General features: G+C 53.5%; 1 protein-coding gene across 12 annotated transcripts in view; it reads right to left on the bottom strand.

Moving 5' to 3' along the window:
• Positions 1-20,114, bottom strand: part of PCBP3 (poly(rC) binding protein 3) — a 64,730-nt gene that overhangs the window by 26,403 nt on the left and 18,213 nt on the right. For all 12 annotated transcript variants that reach the window (XM_032865200.1, XM_032865203.1, XM_032865202.1 and 9 more), the window contains 5 exons: positions 3,290-3,444; positions 2,346-2,369; positions 1,493-1,525; positions 1,094-1,210; positions 327-458 (listed from right to left, as the gene is read on the bottom strand). In XM_032865200.1, the coding sequence (XP_032721091.1) occupies positions 327-458; positions 1,094-1,210; positions 1,493-1,525; positions 2,346-2,369; positions 3,290-3,444 (461 nt within the window). The remainder of the gene's footprint in view (positions 1-326; positions 459-1,093; positions 1,211-1,492; positions 1,526-2,345; positions 2,370-3,289; positions 3,445-20,114) is intronic.

The following is a 20,114-nucleotide window of genomic DNA, read 5'->3' on the forward strand; positions in this document are numbered from 1 at the left end:
TCTTGGAGGCACCTGCCTGGGGGCAGGGACTACAGCCTCCATGGCCTAGAGCCGCATGACTGGGTGGCAAGGTGCTGCCTACCCCGCCCCGTTAGAGGTGGTCCTGCCCCCCCGTGCAGGTGCCGAGCCCCACGGCGTGACACTGCGAGTGGTCTGTGCACGTGCCAGGGGCTCCCACAGCCCACCCTTTGCTTTTAGATGGCTCCGCTACCGGAAGCTCCACACTGGCAGGGCCCGCAGTGCTGGCCTCCCCGGGGCAGGCGGCGCTTCCCAGGGGCGGGCCTTACCCACCCAGTGGTGGGGCGCCAGCAGCCAGAGAAGGTTACCTCCCTGATCTCCTTGATCTTGGAGCCGCCTTTGCCGATCAGGGACCCACACTGGCTGGCGGGGACCACCAGCCTCAGCGTCACCGGGGGCTTGCTGGTGGCAGGGCTGTTGCTCATAGAGTTAATGATGTCCTGGGGAGGGAGAGAGACACATGGGTGGGCCTGTCAGGTACATACCAGTGAGTGCAAAGGCCAGGCTCAGTAAGAAAGCATCTATCTGGATGGGCCCCAAAGACTGGTGGGCCAGGCTCCCGCCCCCAGAAGCCCACGGTCAGTGGGGGTTGGGGGAGGACACGAATGGGAACTCGGCCGCTCTGAATGCATCTCTAAGTAACTTCTGGCGACTTGAATGATATTGGAAACACGTGGAAACTTTGATGTAAGTCGCTGACCGGGCAGAGAGATGTGCCCCAGACACGTGAGTGCATGTGTGTTTCTACGCGCCCGCAGCAGAGTCCCCAGGCCCAGCCTGCAGCCGAGCTCCTGTGCCAGGGCAGGAGCCGTTGGGGGTGGCTAGGGCTCAAGCTCGGCACCGGGCCCTGGACTCGCGAGCACAGCAGCTGGCCCGTTGCCAGGTGGCCGGCAGCCAGGGGAGCCCCCGGGCAGTGGAGAGGCGATCGGGGAGAAGAGAAATCTTTACAGCCAAGCAGGGCATCCCTGGTGGGCCAGGCTGTGCCCATGTCCTGACACAGGGGACGTGGGGCTGGAGCACCAGGAGACCATGTCCTCCCCTCCCCCAGCACACAGGGTCTGGGGGTGCATCTTACCTCCTCAAACTTGTAAGCGATCATGGCAAAGGCCTTGAAGATGGCATCCGTGGGGCCTGTGATGGTCACGATTCTTTCCGGGCAGTTTCCCTCAGAGATGTTGATCCTGGCGCCGCTCTGGAAGGAGGCGAGCATACCCGGGCCAGGGTCAGAGTCACCGCAGTACCGGGCTGGGTTCTCCACAGTACACGGTGATGCCTCTGCCCCATGCCTTCCTTCAGGGTGTGGAGAGCCACCACACTGTGCCCCCGGCAACGCCCCGACACAGAGACCCAGACGCGGGGGGGTCTAGGTCAGAGGGAAGGGGCCGCCGGGAGGTGATCACGGGCCGGGCATGACTCCTGGCCTCCCGCCTCCCGCCTGCCCACAAACGGGACGCACTGGGCCCGGCCACCTCACCTCTTCACGCATCTTTTTCACAGTTTCTCCTTTCTGGAATAAAGATTCAGACAACAGGGTGAGGCGTCACTCCGGACTTCGCCGAAGCAGGCAGGGGCTATGGTGTGGCACATAGGGGTTGGGAGCACTGCCTCACGAGCTCGGTGCCTGACGCCAGCAAGCAGCAGCCCCCAAAGGGGGGAGGGTGGCGGGGAGGAGAGCCCGGTGCACTGCAGCTCCCTGGGCCCCCACCGCCAGCTGGTGAGGGGCCGTTCAGAGGAGGCAGAGGAGGTAGCTGGGTGCTGGACCACGCGGCTCCTGTCTGCGCTGGTTCTCGTGTCCCTCATCTATGTCATCATGGGCAAGGCAGGGCCAGGCCAGGGGCAGGGAGGGGGACACCCCGAGGTTCTCGTGGAAAGACCTGGACATGGAGTGTGGAGGCGCCCCCTGGACGCCAGGGGCCTGGAAATGGTGGGTAGGTGGCGCCCCGTCCCAGTCTCTGCCACAGGCTCTTGACTCCCCGAGACTGCGGTTCCGTGCTCGCTTTCCCATGGAGTGCTTCTTTTATTTTGGAAGGGAGCTAGGAGAGACTCACCACCACCCGCTGGCCAGAGGGGACACTGCTCTGGAGAATGCCAGGGAATCACGCTCACTGGGCCCTCACACCAGGGAAGAAGGACAGGCCACAGGGCCACAGGGCAGTGGGGGGTGGGGCTGCCCTGGTGACCAGCAGGGGCCTTGCTGGGGCGGGGCCGTGGGGTTCCACCAGAATCCTTGGTGCACCCCACTGTGTGGCCTGCCACCCTGCACAGGCCTGGTGGCCCCGTCACCTCCTCGGAGACCGGAGCAGAGGCAGAGTTCACTCAGTAGTTACCTTCCCGATGATGCTTCCAACTTCCTGTGGGAACAGAATCACAGAAAGATGGTGTCATGGAGCAGAAGGAGACACGGCCTGCGACAGACACCAGGAGACCCATCTGTGTTGGCAGCAAGGACGGGGGTCAGGACCGTCAGGAGGGAGCATGGTCAGGCCACCTGTGCAAAGGTCCTGAGTCTGGGGGCTCCTGGGTGCCCGTCTGACCCCGCTTCCCAGGCCCTGCCTCTGACAGAGCATCGAGTGAGCACTAACGGGATGGGAGTGATTGGAACAAAACAGCCGCGGCGTCCACAGACGTGCGGGCGCGGGCGGCTGGCTGAACGCTGAGGTCTGGCGACCAGGGGTTCTCCGCAGCGTCCGCAGGCCCCAGCAGTGCGAACAGGAGGAGAAGCGCAGCCCTGGGCGAGGGACCAAGGGCTCCGCAACGGAGGCCCCGAAATCTGCGCCCCTGATGGGGAGCTCCTGTGACCTTCCCACCGACAGGGAGGAAACATCAGAAAAGCGGCCTCGAGGAAGGGCAGGGACTTTCAGGGTGAAATGCAAGGAAAGAGCAGGGGTCCCTCCAGGCTGAAGACCACCAGGGACGCGTCTGGCATGTGGAGGGCTGACCGCCACCCCCAGCACACGTGTCCTGTGGTGAGGGCAGGGTTAGACGACGGGTGACCTGAACGGGGCCTGAGGTGAGGGGCTGGGACATGCTGGTGTCGGTATTCTGACATGGACGGGGCACGGTGCCCTTGTTTGTAGGACATACACATGCAGGGGCTCGGTGACGGGGCAGCAGGCGGCAATCAGTCTCGAAGGGTTCCCGGAGAAGTGTAATTTGGAGCGGGCTGCTTCGTCAGCTCGAGACCGCGTGGGTTTACAAAGCAGACGCTGGCGGTGGGCACACCCTCCCTCGCTTCCCAGCTGGCCCGACACAGTGGCCTTGGGCTCCATACCTTTCCATGCATCAGCAGACGGATGGTCAGGGTCACGTTCAGGCCACCTTCCGAGACCTTCGGCTCCATCCTTCTCCCAAAATGCAGCTGGGGGTAGTGGCTTAAGGTGCCAAGGGCGCCGTAAGGAAGGACAGACGGAGCCCAGATGGCGTCACCTGGAAAGGGAAGGCACAGCTGCTGCTGGCTGAGGACACTGTCAACGCCAACACACGTCAGGGGCGTCTTGGCCTGCAAGGACCTTCGGCCACTGGGGTGTGGGTAGGCATGCGGGAGTCCGGAAGAGGGTGCGGCCTTCACTCTTGCTACTGGTGAGACACCAAGGCTCAGGGAGGCAAAGGCTCCTGGGAGGGCAGCCCAGTCAGCAAGAAGGCGTAGCCCTGGGACATGCCCTGGTGTGACCTACTGGGGCTTGGGGCATGTGGCAGCGGGACGCATGGGTTTGGGGAAAACCCGACAGGGACTAAATAATTGTGTGAGCCCAAGCACGTCATTCAAACACTCTGGTCTCAGCTTCTACCTCTGTGCAGGGAAAAACCAGAGAGGGAAAGGGCTCACATGAGTTGTGGGCTCCTGGCATGTGGCTAGAGTGTCTGTTCTGCTCCCATGTTAGCTCGTGTTAGCTCTGCGCATTTCCACCCTCTGGCTAGGACTCCCTTCGCCCTTGAAAACCCAGGACGCTATAGGTATTGGTGCTGTCTGCATGTTTAGAGTTCAGATCCCCTGGTGACCTCATTTCTAGAGTGGATCTAGTACCTACTAACTGAACCGCAGAATCGCTGGGCACCCCCTTTATAAAGTCTTTCCGGAAGATGCCTTGCACACCCGTACCACTGGTCTACGTGTATGGTACGTTCCTGCGGACAGTGGGTCCAGCACTCAGCCCACCAGACAAAATGAAGACTTTCCCTTTATGATTTACAGGCCAAGCATGATGACAGAGAGTAGACCCGCCAGACCCATGGGAAGAGTGACTGGACTGTCCTGACTGCAGCCCCTTCTGGGGAGGGTCCAGGTTCTCCTCCCGGCTCGGTCCCAAGGGACAGGTCCCCCACCACAGTGTACAGGGTTGCCCCCAAGATGGGCACCCGTGAGGAATAGAAGTGGAGGTCAGGTGGGACCAGGGCTCAGGGTGCAGCAAGGGGAGAGGGGAGGACCAGGAGAGGCTCAGAACAGATGCGAGGGGTCCGGATGGAGAGGTCTGCAGAACCAGAGTCTCAGGGAGGCCCCGATGTGGGAGGCCCCGAGGGGGCACCAGACCTGACTCCAGGCCTGGGAAGGCATGTTTCACTCTGCAGGCAACACGGGTCAGGAGTGGGCTGTTTGGGTGGCCATCCTGGGAGTGCCAGCGGTCAGGGCAGCAAATGGGAGCTGGAGAACCACCTGCAGGGTGTGTGGGAATGTCTCAGGGTGCAGGGAAGCTCCTGGGTGCCAGGGTCCACAAGAGTCAGAGAGGAGGGGGAATGAGGGGGGGATGAGTGACCCCCATGGGAGCAGGGAGTGGCCAGTCTGGAGGGGGTGGGTAGGCCATGGGGCAGTGGTCACAGGGTCTGACAGCAGGGTGCTGTCGGGGGGACAGGGAGGGAAGGAGGCCTGGCTGGGGGAGATTCCAGATGACCTGGGGCCCAGGGGTTCCCAAGGTGGGAAACCAGGTGGCTCCCATGGAACAAAGAGCACCACAGGGCTCCTGTAATTGCACACACCCGTCCAGGGGCACACCTGAAAGGTAGGTGGGCTGCCTGGGCCATCAGAGGAGGAGGAATCCCCAGCCAACTCTGCTAGCGCGCCCCACATACGACCCCATGCTTGGTCTAAGTCCCTCAGCAACAGTGAAACCTGTGTGTGCCCCTGCCTGGGGGTCTGGACACCAGCCTGTCGATGTGACCTGTAAAGATGGGGGCTCCATCCACACACACGAGAGAATACAAGTTAAAAATGCGAGATTCTGTTTTAACCTTCTAGGTTTTGGGGGGCAAAACTCTATCTTTTTCCTCATCAAAATATTCCTGCTGACAAATACGCTTCAAGGAGAATCCAGACACGACGCCCAGAGATAGCACATTCTCACTCTGTTGTGGTGGAGGGCGCGCACAGATGGCAGCTGCGGATGCGTTTCTGCACCAACAGACACGCGCACGTGACGATGTACCCCATGGACCGTCAACAACTCAGACTAGTGGTCCTTGCTATGGATCAGACGATGCTTCTCAAGAGCCAGGATTCTGACAGGAAGCTCTAAGACTTGGCAAAGGCAAGTTTTAGAAACCACCCTTGCATATTAACGCGGTCTGTCTCCACCGGCCAGCATGGGAGCCACCGGCCACCCGTGGCTATTCATACTGGAGAGAAGACACTCGCCAGCCGCGCCGAGACCTGAACAAGCAGCCCCACGCGGCTGGTGGCTGAGCGGGGACGAGCACAGCAGAGAGCCCTGGTCCCGGGCGCCGTCCTGCGGGATGATGTGGGCTGTGTAGCCACGCCAGCAGGTCTGGCCGGAAGAGGGCAGTCTGGACTGAAAGCCCGGGCAGGAGAGGAGACATTGGAGCCCAAGGGATTGGCGTGGCACGGAGTTCACCGCGCTCCCTCCCGCACAGACACCCTGCGGCAAGTGGAGGTACCAGCACCAGTGGAGCGGATTGGGCGCTGGGCACGCTGGGATGCCAGGCCTCCTGTTTAATTAGAAACATCTCCTCCTGTGGGGGCAGCAGTGCCCTGCGGCCGCGGTTACGTCAATGTTTCCAGCCACAGCGGAGAAAGTGGGTCAGCGAGTGCCGCGGAGCTTCGGGGTCCAGGCTGTCGGCTGCCATCAGTCACACAGCCAGCGAGCTGCCACGGGGGCCGGCCTTCATCACGCGGCCGAGGGTGAGCAGCACGGTGCCCTCTATAGACTGCTGGGGACAAGGAGTGGCCTGCGTGGTGGTGAAGGTCACCTGCGACTCAGTGCCCTTGACCTTGAAGAACCTACCCTGTGCCAGCCACCGAGGGGCACCGGGCTATTGGCTCCCCCAGGAGCACGATCTCAGGTGCACGTGGTCCGTCTTCTGTCGGCCCTGCTGGGCTCTGGGACAGGTGTTCATCGGGGGTGGCCCCAAGAGTATCAGGGCTTACTCCCACCTCGGAGCCACCCCCGCAGCAGAGCCCAGCGGCAGTACTTGGGGTCACACACACCCAGAGCCAGGCTGATGGGAAGTGGTCAGGAAAAATCTCTGTGACTCACTCCTGCCCACACTTGGTGCTCCAGAAGGCAGCTCTTCCGTGCCAGCAAGGACCCCACCTCTGTTCTCCGAGATGCTGGGAACTGAACGTATTTGTAACTCACCCGGTGGGAGGGAGAGGAGACACAGGCACGGTCCCCTGCAGGCCTCAGGCAGCCCGCCGTGTGGTCCTGCGCCGACACCGTCCACAAATGTGCCTCGGTTGGAACGTAGCCTGTGCCCGACTGCCACAGCCGCCACAGCCAGCCATGAGCAACCACAGCACTTCCGACCCCGTCAGCCCTCCCAGCCGCCTGTCCGTCCGTCCATCTCTGCAATTCTGCCTTCCAGCTTCAGGCCCAAACCTGGGGGTGCAGAGGCTCCCCTCTGTGGCCCCCAGCGCCTTCGTTAGCAAACCCCAATTCACGGATGCAGAGTTAATTAGCTCTTCTCTAGGTTTTTTCTTCTTTTGTTCTATAAAACTCTCGACATACAGCTTTATTGCGTCCCACTAATTCTGATTAACTGTCCTCTTTTTGACTCATTTCAAAACACCATCAGATTTTGATTTCTCTTTTGGTTCATGGGATACTATGTAGTGTGTAGCGTGTTACTGAATTTTTGGACACATGGAGGTTTTCTGGATCTCTTTCTCCTTCTGGTTCTCTGATGGTTAGAGAACGTAGCTGGTGACACCTCAGGGGTGTCCCATGTCCGGAGGTGCGCCTGCAGGCCAGACTGTGGTCGGTCCTGGTAAGCGTGTGCTCGGTGTTGGGGTGGAGCCTCTCACAGCCAGGATGGTACCAGCGGCGGTCCTCTGCGGTCCCGTCGGGTCCCCGGGGCACCAGGAGGGCCTGCGGCCTGCGCTGCAAGGTCTGTCGTTAGCACCCGACCACCGCACTGTTGCCTCGGCCGAGGGACCAACGGACTCCTTCGTCACCGTGAGACCGGCCTCACGTCGGCTGCGGCCTCAGCTCGTGACCCGGCTTTCTTCTGACTGGTGCTGGTGTGGCATATCCCCTTCCGTCTTTTACCGTGAACCTGTCTTTATATTTCGAGTGAGTTTCCTGTAGGCCGCACATGGCTGAACCTCGCCTTTTTATCTCGTTCACGATCTCTGCCCTTTAACTGGGGTGTCCCGACCTTTGACGGTGACTGCGGACATGGTGGAGCTGGGATCTGTCATTCCACTGCTTGTTTCTTACTTTACCGTCTCTTCTTCGGTCCCCATTTCTGTTGGTTTCTCCTCTGCCACCTTTTGCGTGAACCGCACACCTTTCCGGATTTCACTTTACCTCCTTCGTCCGCTTATCAGTTATGACCCTCGTTTTGTTATCTTGGGGCTGCTCCGCACACACCCTGAACCCGTCACCATACAGTGTGAGTGATCTGTCAGCGCATTGGGGGAGCACCTGACACGGCGCTAACCGTGCCTCTGTTTCCCCTCTTGGCCTCTGCACCGTGGCGCACTTTTGTTCTCCTGAGTTATGAACCAACAGTCTTATTTCTGACGTAAACAGTCAATCATCCTCTAGGGGATGTAGCTGACAAGAAAACACGTCTTTCTGCTTACCCAGGGGACTCCCACCCCGCCGTGCGCAGGCAGCGTCCTGACCGCTCTGCGATTTCTTCTACCTGAAGAGCTTCCCGTAATATCGTCTGCACGACAAGTCTGCTGGCGGTGGAGGCTGTTCCCGAGGGTCTGACAGGTCTGCTCACCTCAGCGATGGACGAGTCTCACCTGGCGCAGAACTCCAGGTCAGCAGGGCTCTCTCTGGGTCCCCGAGAGACGTGTCCCCGGACCCCTCGCCCCTGCTGCTGCCCCGACCCCTCGCCAGTGTTGCTGCCCCCTGCCCCCTCACCCGCGCTGTGGGCAGGGAGAAGCCTGCTACGTTCTCACTGTTTCACTATCTGTAACGTGTCCTTTCCCACAGCACGTGTAAAGGATTTTCTCTTAATCCGTGGCTTTGAACCACTTACTCAGCCTGTGCTTTGCTGCAGTTTCCTCAGGACGTTTTGTGCTCAGTGAGTTTCTTGGATTTGTGGCCTTCGAGTTTTCACTGAATTTGGAAAATCATGGCCATTGTTTTTCCAAACGCACTTTTTACCCTGCTCCTCCCCACACCCAGGCCCCTAAACCATGTCTGTTCGCTGCCTGAAGTTGAGCCAAGCTCCCCGAGGCTCGTTCAACGTTCTTCTGCCTCTTGTCTTCTCATTTGATAGGTTCTGTTTCCATCCTAAAGTTTAAAACCTTCCGCTCTGCGACTCCTGAGCTCTGGTTAATCCCACCCAATGCACTTCTCACCGGAGACTCACGTTTTCACTCTAGAAACTCCATCTCGGTCTTGGTCATGTCTTCCATGTCCCCACTGAAGAAACCAGACCCTTCGCTTCCTGAACACACGGTTTACAGTTCTGATACTGATTTCAAGGTCCACACCCCGCAGGTGCACCATCGTCACTTCTGAGTCTAGGCCCAGGAGGTGCCAGCGAGCGGGGGGAGCACAGGCCCCTGCTGACCCCAGCAAGTCTTTCTCTCTGCGGCTCCTACCACGGACGCTCCTCAGCCTCAGTCAGACCTGGTTGCCCGGGACATGGATGCGCGGCCTCCCAGGAGCCCGTGGACAGAGCCCCTCTTCCGGCCCGGCCGCTCCCTCTGTCCTGTGTGGGGGCACAGGGCTGGGGTGCGAGGCCCTGCGCGGGTCAGCTGGGTCCGTAAGGCGACAGTCCAGGTCTGAACCGCCCCCCGCCGCACAGCGTCCCACTGCGTGGGAGACAGGGTTCCATCTCCGGCTGCTCCGCGCGGCCTGGCTGCTGGGCGGTCACAGGTGGTGCAGCAGTGCGGTGGGAAGCCGGAGTCCAGCAGTAAGGGAAGGTGCAGGGTGAGGCCGGGCTGCGGGAACAAGAACAGGAAGGGGAGGCCTTGACGTGCAGAGGAAGCCTGAGAACGAGGCCACTGCAAAGGTTCCTGACATACATCTTCAGTCTCCTGCCACCAGGCAGGGACAGACAGTTGCACCCACAACGTCCTGAGGAAGGACTCTGGCTGTCCTGGTGTGGGTCACAGGTTGAGGTATGAGGGGCCAGGTACCGTGGCCAGACTCTGCGTGGGACCCGCTGCTCTGCGTGGAGCATTTCCAGGGCAAGTGGGGGCCCCGGTTGGAACTGGGCTCCCTCCCAGGCATCGGCAGCCTTCCTATGTGCATTTGCTTGTAAGAGCACCCGCTTTTCACAGGCCCTTGCCCCCAGTGCCAGGCTGGAGGGGATCTGGGGGACGAAGGCAAGCACTGGGAGGTGTAATCCTCCACATCTGGGCCAAGTCTCCAGGGGCTCACCTGCTCTCCCCTCACAAGGCCGAGCGGCACGTACGGTGTGTATCTGCAGCTGTGGTCAGAGCACCGCCCCACGCGCTCTGGGGGAGCCTGGCACCCGGACTGCTCTCTGTTGTGAGGCCAGTGGCAGAGTGCCAGGTCTCTCGGTACCAACACAGGGTCTGGGCTGGGGAGGGGGAAGAAGAAGGCCAGGGGCGCTGGGAGGTCAGAGGGAGGGGCTGCTGTGACACCGGGTGAGCAGATGGGGTCCCTGCTTGGACTACTGGCAGGTCCGTGCTAACAATCAGATTCTCTGCTGCTCAGGCCCCGCGAAGCCAGTCTGAAGCTGGAGGGGCCCTCTGAGTTGAGCTTCCGGGAAGCCAGACGCTCAGATCCCCACATTCATATCTGGGCCACATCTCTGCAAGGGAGGCATCAGGAGGGAGGTGGAGGGGAAAGTCCTTACAATGCCTAAGGACACCCCAGCTCTGTGTCACTTACTGACTTCTCGCTAGTCAAAGGAAACACATGCAGAAGGTGCTGGTGTCTGTCCGGCAGCCCCAGGCAGCCCAGGGGGGCTTGCCCTGGACAAGCGGCCCCTCTCTGCCCTCAGCCACCTTCAGGGCCTCTGAGCTTCACTGCCAGCTCTCTCTCCATCTCCAAAGATGCAGCAGACCCAGGAAGGAACATTCAGGAAGCCAGAGTCAGTTGCTATGCACACGTGATAACCATCACGGGCAGATTCTGTGCACACACAGAAGATGCAATCTTTTGAGTTTCACTTTAAATTCAGGATGGCTTTGAGAAGTCAGCTTCCATGGGGGATCTGTATAGACAGCAGAGATGGCACTCAGGAGGGCTGGCGGACAGGTGACATGACACAGGATGCCAGAGGCCCAGTCAGCACATGGGGATGCTGCTGAGCAAGTATTTGTGGTGGGGGCCGCCCAAGAATGCTCGCTGCGGGCCCCTGCAGACCAGTTCTGCGCAGCCGAGTAGCCTGCCCGCTGCCATCCGCGTGGACTATGCCAGAAGCCAGCTGCTGCGTGGGCACTGCTGATGAGCAAGGCTGGCAGGATGGCCTCCCCATGTGGGGAGCTCTGGCCTGATGGCCCCCAGAGCCCTCCTCTGGTTGGACCTACCCTCGGTGGTTGGCATCTGTTGATGCCTGAACTTCCCCTTTCAACTGGGAGGTGTGGGTACCACGTGGCCCCACTTTATAGATGGAAGGACTGACGCTTTACGCGGTAAAAGAGGTGCCCAAGGGCCTGCGGGAAGCGGGACCCAGCCAGCCCGCCCCAGTGTCTGTGCTCCGAACTCTGGCGTCTAACGGAGCAGCAGGACTTCCGTGCCGGCACGATGGAGCAGGGGCGCCTTCCCGGGGAGACATGGAGACCTCCGGTATCGCATTCAAAGCAAACACAGGAAGATGCTGAAATGTTGAGAGGAACAGGCAGACTAGCACACCAGTGGTCCACAGGGTGACGTGGTGGAGAAACGTCACTGCACTTAAAAGAGAAAAACAATTTGATGACAGTGGACTTCCTTAGAAGCCTCAGTCCAGATGGAAGTGGAACAATAGCTTTAAGTGGTTATAAGGAAAGAAATGTCAACTTGGAACGATATGCCCTGTGAAAATGTCCCTCAGGAATGAAGGAGAAATTGAGATATTGTAAGAGGAAGGAAAACGAAGCGTTAGTTGTCCACAGAGTGACTCCACAAGAGTGGTTCTAAGTTGTCCACAGGATGACTCCATAAGAGCAGTTCTAAAGGAGGTTCTCCACATGGAAATGAAATGATACAGAAGGAACCTTGAAATACCAAGAAGGAAGAAAGAACACAGCAAACAAAAACATTAATATATTCAACAGGCTTTCATTCTCCTCTTGGGTTTTCTAAATTATGTTTAATGGTTAAGCAAAAATTACAGTACTGCCTGATGTGATTCTAACAGTGTACTGAGGAAATATTTACAAAAATTACATTATGCATGGGGGAGGGTAAGGAATCATAAAGGGAGTTAAAGTCTCTACATTTCTCTCACACTGGTAAAATGTCAACACTAGTTGAATTCATAAATTGTATATATAATATCTGTAGTAATATGTAAGAGGCTACACAGAGAGGTATACTCAAAAACACTATCAATAAACCAAAATAGAATTCTTTTTTTTTAAATAAGATTTTATTTATTTATTTGACAGACAGAGATCACAAGTAGGCAGAAAAGCAGGCAGGAGGAGAGGAGGAAGCAGGCTCCCCGCTGAGCAGAGAGCCTGATGCGGGGCTTGATCCCAGGACCCTGGGATCATGACCTGAGCCGAAGACAGAGGCTTTAACCCACTGAGCCACCCAGGCGCCCCCCCAAAATAGAATTCTAAAAAAATATTCAGTAACCCACTGGATGGCAGGAAGAACACAAAAAATGGAACAAATAGGAAAAAAATAAAATGGCAAATTTAAGCCCTAATATCCCAATCATTATTCTAAATGTAAATAGTCTAAGTTCACCAATTAAGAAACAGACAATGGCAGAGTAGATTAAGAAACGTGACTCAACCGTATACTGTCTGGAAGCAAGAAACTCACTTCCAATAGGACAATAAAAGTATATTGAAAAAAATCATGGAAAAAATGTATCATGCAACTATTAACCAAAAGAAATCAGGAGTGGTTATATTAATATCAGATAATAAGAAGTATTGATGAGGATGTGGAGAAAAAGGAATCCTTGTGCATTGCTGGTGGGAATGCAAACTGGGGCAGCTACTGTGGAAAACAGGATGGAGGTTCCTCAAAAATTAAAAATAGAAATATCATATGATCCATTAATTCTTCTTCTAGGTATTTATCCAAGGAAAATGAAAACACCAATCCAAAGACATATATGCACCCCCCCCAACCATTCACTGCAGCACTGTTTACAATGACCAAGAGGCAGAAGAAGCGTAAGCATCCCCCAATGGATAAATGGACAAAAAAATGCAGTATACATACACCATGGGCTACTACTCAGCAATAAGAAAGAATGAAAGCTTGTCATCTGTGACAATATAGATGGACCTTCAGAGTATTATGCTAAGTGAAATAAATCAGAGAAAAACAAATGTTGTGTGATTTCACATATATGTGGCATCTAAAAAACAAAACGAATAAAACAATACAGAAATAAACTCATACATACAGGAAACAAACTGTTGGTTACCAGAGAGGGGAGAGGTTGGTGGGGGGACCAAAGCAGGTAAAGGGGATTAAGAGGTACCTTCTTCCAGTTATAAAATGAGTAAGTCATGGGGATGCAAAGTATAGCATAGGGACTGTGTTCAGCAGTATGTAATAACAGCATGGTGACAGACAGCAATTAGATGTATCATGGGGATAATCTTGTAATATACAAAAATATTAAGTCTAAAAAAATTAAACCTATTAATCTAATTAAATATTAAAGCTATTACGTATACCTGAATCTAATAGGATATTGTATATAAATTATACTCCAATTAAAAAATAGACTTCAAAGCATTGAAAATTATCAGATACAGATAGGGACATTGTATAATGGTAAGAGGATCAACCGATGAGGAAGCAATAGCAATCCTAAATGTGTGAGAATCAAACACCAGGTCTGTGAAATCTGTGAAGCAAAAACTGATAGAACTGAAAGGAAAAATACACATATCCACAATTATGCTGAAGATTTCAATACTGATCTCAACAACTGAAAGAGTCAGGCATAAAACCAGCAGGGACATGGAAGAAATCACACCACCATCAATCAGTAGGACCTATAGCCAACACTTCTCTAATGTTACATCTGGCAACAGAAGAATACACATTCTCTTCAAGCACCCGGAGAATATATGCTAACACCCGTCTCCTTCACCATCAAACAAACCTCAATGTTCAAAATAATCAAAATCATACAGCATGTTCTCTGATCACAACTGAATCAAACTAGAAATTAGTAACAGAAAGATAACAGGAAAATCTCCAAGCACTTGGAAACTAAAACAACACACATCCAAACAATCCTTGGGAAAAAGAGGAAATCTCCAGGCTTATTAACAAAAAAATACATTGACCTGGATGAAAATAAAATACAACATACCAAAAACTGAAGCAGTGCCTACAGGAAAGTATAGCACAAGATCCATACACCAGAAAAAAGAAAGTCTCAAATCAGTAATCTAAGTTCTAATTTTAAGACTTTAGAAAAAGAAGAACAAAATAAATACAAGCAAACAGAAGGAAGGAAATAAGAGCAATCACTGAAATTAGCAAGAGGGGCGCCTAAGTGGCTCAGTCAGTTATGGAGCCCAATACGGGCCTCCATACTGGGTGTGGAGACTGCTGAAGATTCTCTCCTCTCCTTCTGCCCCTACTTCCCATCTCTAAAAATACATAAATGAATTAATGAATAAATAAATAAAATGGAATTAGAAACAGAAAAACTAGAGAAAATCATTAAGATCAAGAGCTGATTCCTTGAAAAGATCCATAAAATTGACAAGGTAATACAAAGACTGACAAAGAAAAAAGGTCAGACAAAATTTTAATGTGAGGAATGACACGGCACTATCACAAAGAGCCTTGCAGGGATGCCTGGGTGGCTCAGTTGGTTAAGCAGCTGCCTTCAGCACAGGTCATGATCCCAGCATCCTGGGATCGAGTCCCACATCAGGCTCCTTGCTTGGCAGGGAGCCTGCTTCTCCCTCTGCCTCTGCCTGCCACTCTGTCTGACTGTGCTTGCACTACTAGCTCCTCTCTCTCTGACAAATAAACAAATAAAATCTTAAAAAAAAAAAAAACAAAAAAACAAAGAGCTTTGCAGCTCAAAGGGGTGAGGAATGCTAAGAACAACTCTACACAAATGAACTGACATAGACAACCTGACCCATTTCTGCAAAAAAAAAAAAAAAAAAACAAAACTACCCCAACTCATCCAATATGAAATAGATAATTTGAATAGCCCTATATTAGTATTACAGAAACTCATAATTTTAAAACTCAAAAAAGAAAGAAATCTCCAGACCCAGATGGTTTCACTGGAGAATTCTACCAACAGTTTTAAGAATTAACACCAATTCCACATACTCTCCTTCAGAAAATAGAAGAAAAAAAGAAACACTTTGTAATTCATTTTATGGAGCTAGTATTACCTTAAAACAAAAATCAAAGTGTACGAAAGAAAAAAAAAAACTGTGCCCTTAAGAATATAGGTGTAAACATCCTTTAAAATGTTAGTAAATAGAATTTAGCAAAATACAAGAATTATAAGCTATGACTCTTCTTCTATTGATGCAAGGCTGGTTTACTCTTTGAAAATCAATTAATGTAAGCAATTACCTTAACAGACTAAGAAAGAATGTTGCACGATCATGTCAATGCATGCAGAACAGCATTTGACAAAAGTCAACACCCATTCATGACAAAAACTGTCAAGGAAAAAGTAGGAATAGAAGGGAACTTCCTCAACTTGATAAAGAACTTTACAACAGCTCCCCCACCCCCCCCATCTAACATCACACTCGGGGTTGAACCCTGTTCCCCCTGAAGATAAGGAACAAGACAAGGACATCTCCTCTCACCACTGTGATTCAATGTGATGTTGGAGCTCTAGCCAGTACGACATGGCAGGAAAGGAGATAATAGGTACACTGATGAAAAGGGAAGAAACAAAACTGTCCCTACTTGCAGATGACAGGAAATACTTAGGTATAAACCTAACAAAACATGTATAGGACTTACATGATAAAACCACAAAGTGTTTATGAAAGAAATCCAAGATCTAAATAAATGGGGAGATATACCATGTTCATGAACTGTGATTTATCATGGTAAAAAGATGTCAACTCTCTCCAAGTTGATACACAGTTTTAACATAATTCCTATCAAAATCTAGCAATAAATTCATGGGTATAGATAAGATTATTGTAAAATTTATGTGAAAAAGCAAAGGAACTAGAATAGCTAAAACAAATTTGACAAAGAAAGAAAAAATCAAAGGAATGGGCCTCCCCAGGTTTAAGACTCACTACACAGTTACTGTAATCAAGACGGTGTGGTACCAGCAGAGAGAGAGACACACAGACCAACGGGCCAGAACAGAGAACCCAGAAACAGACCCACACAAACGTGCCCAAATGATTTTTGACGGAGGCATGAATGCTGTTCAATGCAGGAAAATGACCTTTCCAACAAATGGTGCTAGGGCAATTGCATGTCCATGGGCAAAGATATAACTTGGACTTAAACCTCCCATCTTATCTAAAAATTAACTCAAAATGGATTATCAACTTACATAAAATGTAAAACTATAAAATTTCTGGGGGAAAAAAGGAAATCAAGTCTAAAGATCCAGAGCAAGGCAGAATTCTTGGATTGATACTAAAAGTACATTGTTCAAAAGGAAAAACTGATAAATCTAATGTTTTAGGAGTAAAAAGTCTTGCTTTGCAAAAAATCATGTTTAGAGGATGAAAAGATAAGCCACAGACTGGATGAAAGTATTTACAAATGACATTTCTGACAAAGAGCTGATTTCTAAAACATATAAAGAATGATCACACTCAACAGTAAAAAACTGAATGATCCAATTAGAAAATGGGCAACAAATACGGTTATTACACCAAAGAAGATAGATATATGCAGACGGCAAATGAGTGGGTGAGACGGTGCCCGACGCCATCACCCCTCAGAGAGACGTGCCTCAGGCCACATGCGGCACCAGCACACACCCTTGAGAACAGCTACGCGGGAAAACCGCGGCCACCCCACACGCTGGCAAGGATGCGGAGAAGCGGGTCATGCACTCGGCTGGCGGGAGCCTAGCAGGTGTGGCCACCCCGGAGAACAGTCTTGCGGTGTCTTAAAAACGAAACATGTGCATTCATTTAGAGAAATAAAGATCTACGCCCTCAGAAAAACCTGTATGTAATTTTCACAGCAGCTTTCTTTGTTTTAACTGCCCCAAACTAGAAGCACCTTCACCCAGCGACTGCTTAACCAGTCACAGGGACATGGGACATGTACAGCTGTGACCGGGAAAGAAGTCCTCGGCCAGAAAGCAGAAGAGATGACGATGCACTCGGCAGCCCAGATGAACCTCAAGAGAATCGGGCTGAGGGAGTCAGCCAATCCCCCAAGATTACACACTGTGTGATTCCTTTACGCAACAGTCTGGAAACGACGATTACAGGAGCAGAGAACAGACGGTCCGTCTCCAGGGTGAAGGACGGGTTAGGAACAGGAGGGCAACACCCGTGGCTCTGGGAAGACAGCCTGGGGATGCGTGTGGGGGGTGCGAGGTTCTGTATCAGCACCAACGTCCTTGCGTTGGGGAAACTGAGGAAAGGGGGCATGGAATCCCTCTGTGTTACTCCTCACAACTGCTCATGAATCAAGTTACCGCAAATACAGAATTCAATTAAAAGAAAAAAAAAGCAGCTGCTTTGACCTGAGATTGTACCAGGCAACTCTCAATTCACAGAAGAGAAAGTGAGCCGGTATCTCCTCAGATAATTCCAACAAAAGAACTATTCTGACACTGTGAGGAGATCGAGTCGTAATAGGAGTCAGACAGCAACAACTCACCGGCTCCTTCTGACAGAAAGTAGTTCGACCAGTTCCTGGCTTCGATGCTGAGTCAGAGCAGCCCCTCTTTCCTTTACCACGTCCCCGCTCACACCCACACACCCTCACCCACACACCCTCTCACACCTGTCCACACCCTCACCCACACACCTGCTCACAGGCACACACCCACTCACCCACATACCTGCTCACTCCCACACACTCACACCATCACCGACATACCTGCTCACAACCTCGCCCATACACCCGCTCACACCCACACCCACTCACACCGTCACCCACACACCCACTCACACCCTCACCCACACACCTGCCCACACCCTCACACCACTTACACCCACTCACACCCTCACCCACACACACCCATACCCTCACCCACACACCCACTCACACCCTCACCTACACACTCACACACTAACCCACACACCTACTCACTCTCACAACACATCCATCCACACACACCCACACACCCACCACTCACGGACACACGCTCACCTCCTTACTCTCCCCTAGACACTCACCCTCACACACGTACCCATTTACTTGTGTACACCTGCTCTCACACTCGCACACATGCGGGTCGTTCCCCGGTGCCGGCCTCACCAGCCTGGGTGGTCCTGGGCAAGCAGGCGATACGGCAGACACACCCCTTGAGAACCTCTAGTATCAACTCGGCCTTGGCTGTCCTGGGAGATGGGGCCTGGCCAGGGGGTGTCGTGTGCCATCACCATTTCACATAGCTTAGGGACCCAGGGTGTGGATGGCATGTCTGGGGGCACAGGGAATGTACCCATGACTCTGAGAACTTCACATGGTCTGTATCTCTTTGCCCCAGTCTGTGGCGGTGACACAACTGTCCCCCCAGATATCACAAAAAGGAAAAAGGACCCCCAGCCCTCCCCATAAGGCCAAGGCCTCCCGTGCAGGGCCCGTCCCATGTGCCCTGGGAGGCACAGAGACTCTGCACCGGTTCCCCCAGGGCAGGGAGAAGACACTGGTCCTGGACACAGTGAGCAGAGGACACGGTCTCCTGATGGTCACGTTGTGGTCACCAGCTGGCCGCTTCACTGGGATATGTGGAGGGTATGTCTCCCCACACATCACCAGTGACCTTCCAGAACCTCAAATCAGGCCGCCATCTCCTTCCTGAAACTCGCGGGCATCTTCCCGTCGCCCGTGTAATTCCGCCCGGGCTCCTTCCCTCCCACAGCACTGCCGCAAGGGCTCTGCTACCAGACCCCCGGCCCCGCTGCCTGCTTTCCCGGGACAGGCCGAGTGCGCCCGCTGCCGGGGCCTTCCGCCGAGGGCGCTCCCAGCCAGTCCTCTGCCTGTACCCTGTACCTGTACCCTCTCCTGGGCTCTGTCTTCTCCGACCGCCTGGGGCTGTCACCCTGTGGGCAGGGGACGCTCTACCCTCTTCACTCAATACGGAGCCCCCATCCCTAGCACCATCCCAGGCCTCCGAGAGGGCAGCGTGAATTCAGGAGCTACTCAAAGTTCAGGTGAACACGAACACTGAGCCCTGAGCCCTGAGCCCAGGTCCGTCTCCATGGTCCCACGGGACATTGTGAAACCAGAATTCCATGATTTCCAAGCTTGGACACTCACGAAACATCCAAGATTCGCTTTCCATTCCTCGCAGGCCCTCCCCTCTTCACTCATTCACGTGGTCACTGAGGGCCTGCTGTGGGCCAGACGGTGAAGGGGTGTGGGGGGTGCCGGGGGACCCGTTCCCTGTCTGTCCCCTCAGCCCAGGCTCCGCCTGATCTGTAAGCCTGCAGCTCCCACCGGAGGGTGGAGGGGACACTCGGTAATGAACAGGTCTTGTTAAGGCTAACGAAAGGATGCAGAGAAGCCCCGCGGAGGAGCCCACGCTGGGAGACAAAACGAACAAGCGCCCCGCCCACCCCCGCCCGAGTTCCTGGAGCTCGGGGCCACTCCTGCCCTTCTCCGGGGTCAGCCCGCCTGGAAGCTTAGCTCCGTTTTCAGCTCCGTTAGTTTCTGGCCTCTTTTGATTGGTTCATCCGTCCTGCCTGCTTTTTCTCATTCTTGTTCTTTTCTTCTAGTTTCTGAAGGTGGGACCTTATTGTCTGGAGATCTTCCTCACACGGGCAGTTCAGGCTACAGATCTCTCTGGAGGTCCTCACTACTTGTCTCCGACGAGTTCTGATGAATACAAATATTTCTTTCGGTTCAAGATAATTTGCAACTTCCCTGGGTACTCCCTTACTGGCCAGCACATTATTGAGAGGTGTGTGTTTTGATTTTTAAGTATTTGGAAAAATTCTAGTTACTTTTGGTTACTGATTTCTAGTTTATTTCTGCTCTGCTCAGAAAAGACAGGATTTCAGTTGTTTTAAATTTGTTAGTCTTTTATGTTTTGACACAGAATATGGCCTACCTTGCAAACGTCCTGTGTGCACATGGAGATGTGTGGCCTCCGGCTGCTAGGGGGGCGGTATCCTGTCCGGGTCACTGAGACCCAGCTGACCGGGCCAGCCCGTGGTCTCTGCCTGCGCTAACGTTCCGTCCGCCTGTCCCGCCGTGCCCGACAGGGTGGACTCGGAGTCTCCAAGTCTCACTGTGGCTCTGTCCTCTGCGCCTTTCCATTCTGTCAGTTTTTGTTTCGAGTCCTGTTACTCAGCACACACATTGGGACTGATAGGCCGCTTGGTGAATCGGTCATTGTATACTGACATGTCCTCCTTACCCCCGGTGACGCTCCTTGTC

The sequence above is a fragment of the Lontra canadensis genome, unplaced genomic scaffold, assembly GCF_010015895.1.
Source record: "Lontra canadensis isolate GAN:19392208 unplaced genomic scaffold, GSC_riverotter_1.0 scaffold29, whole genome shotgun sequence".
NCBI lineage: Eukaryota > Metazoa > Chordata > Mammalia > Carnivora > Mustelidae > Lontra > Lontra canadensis.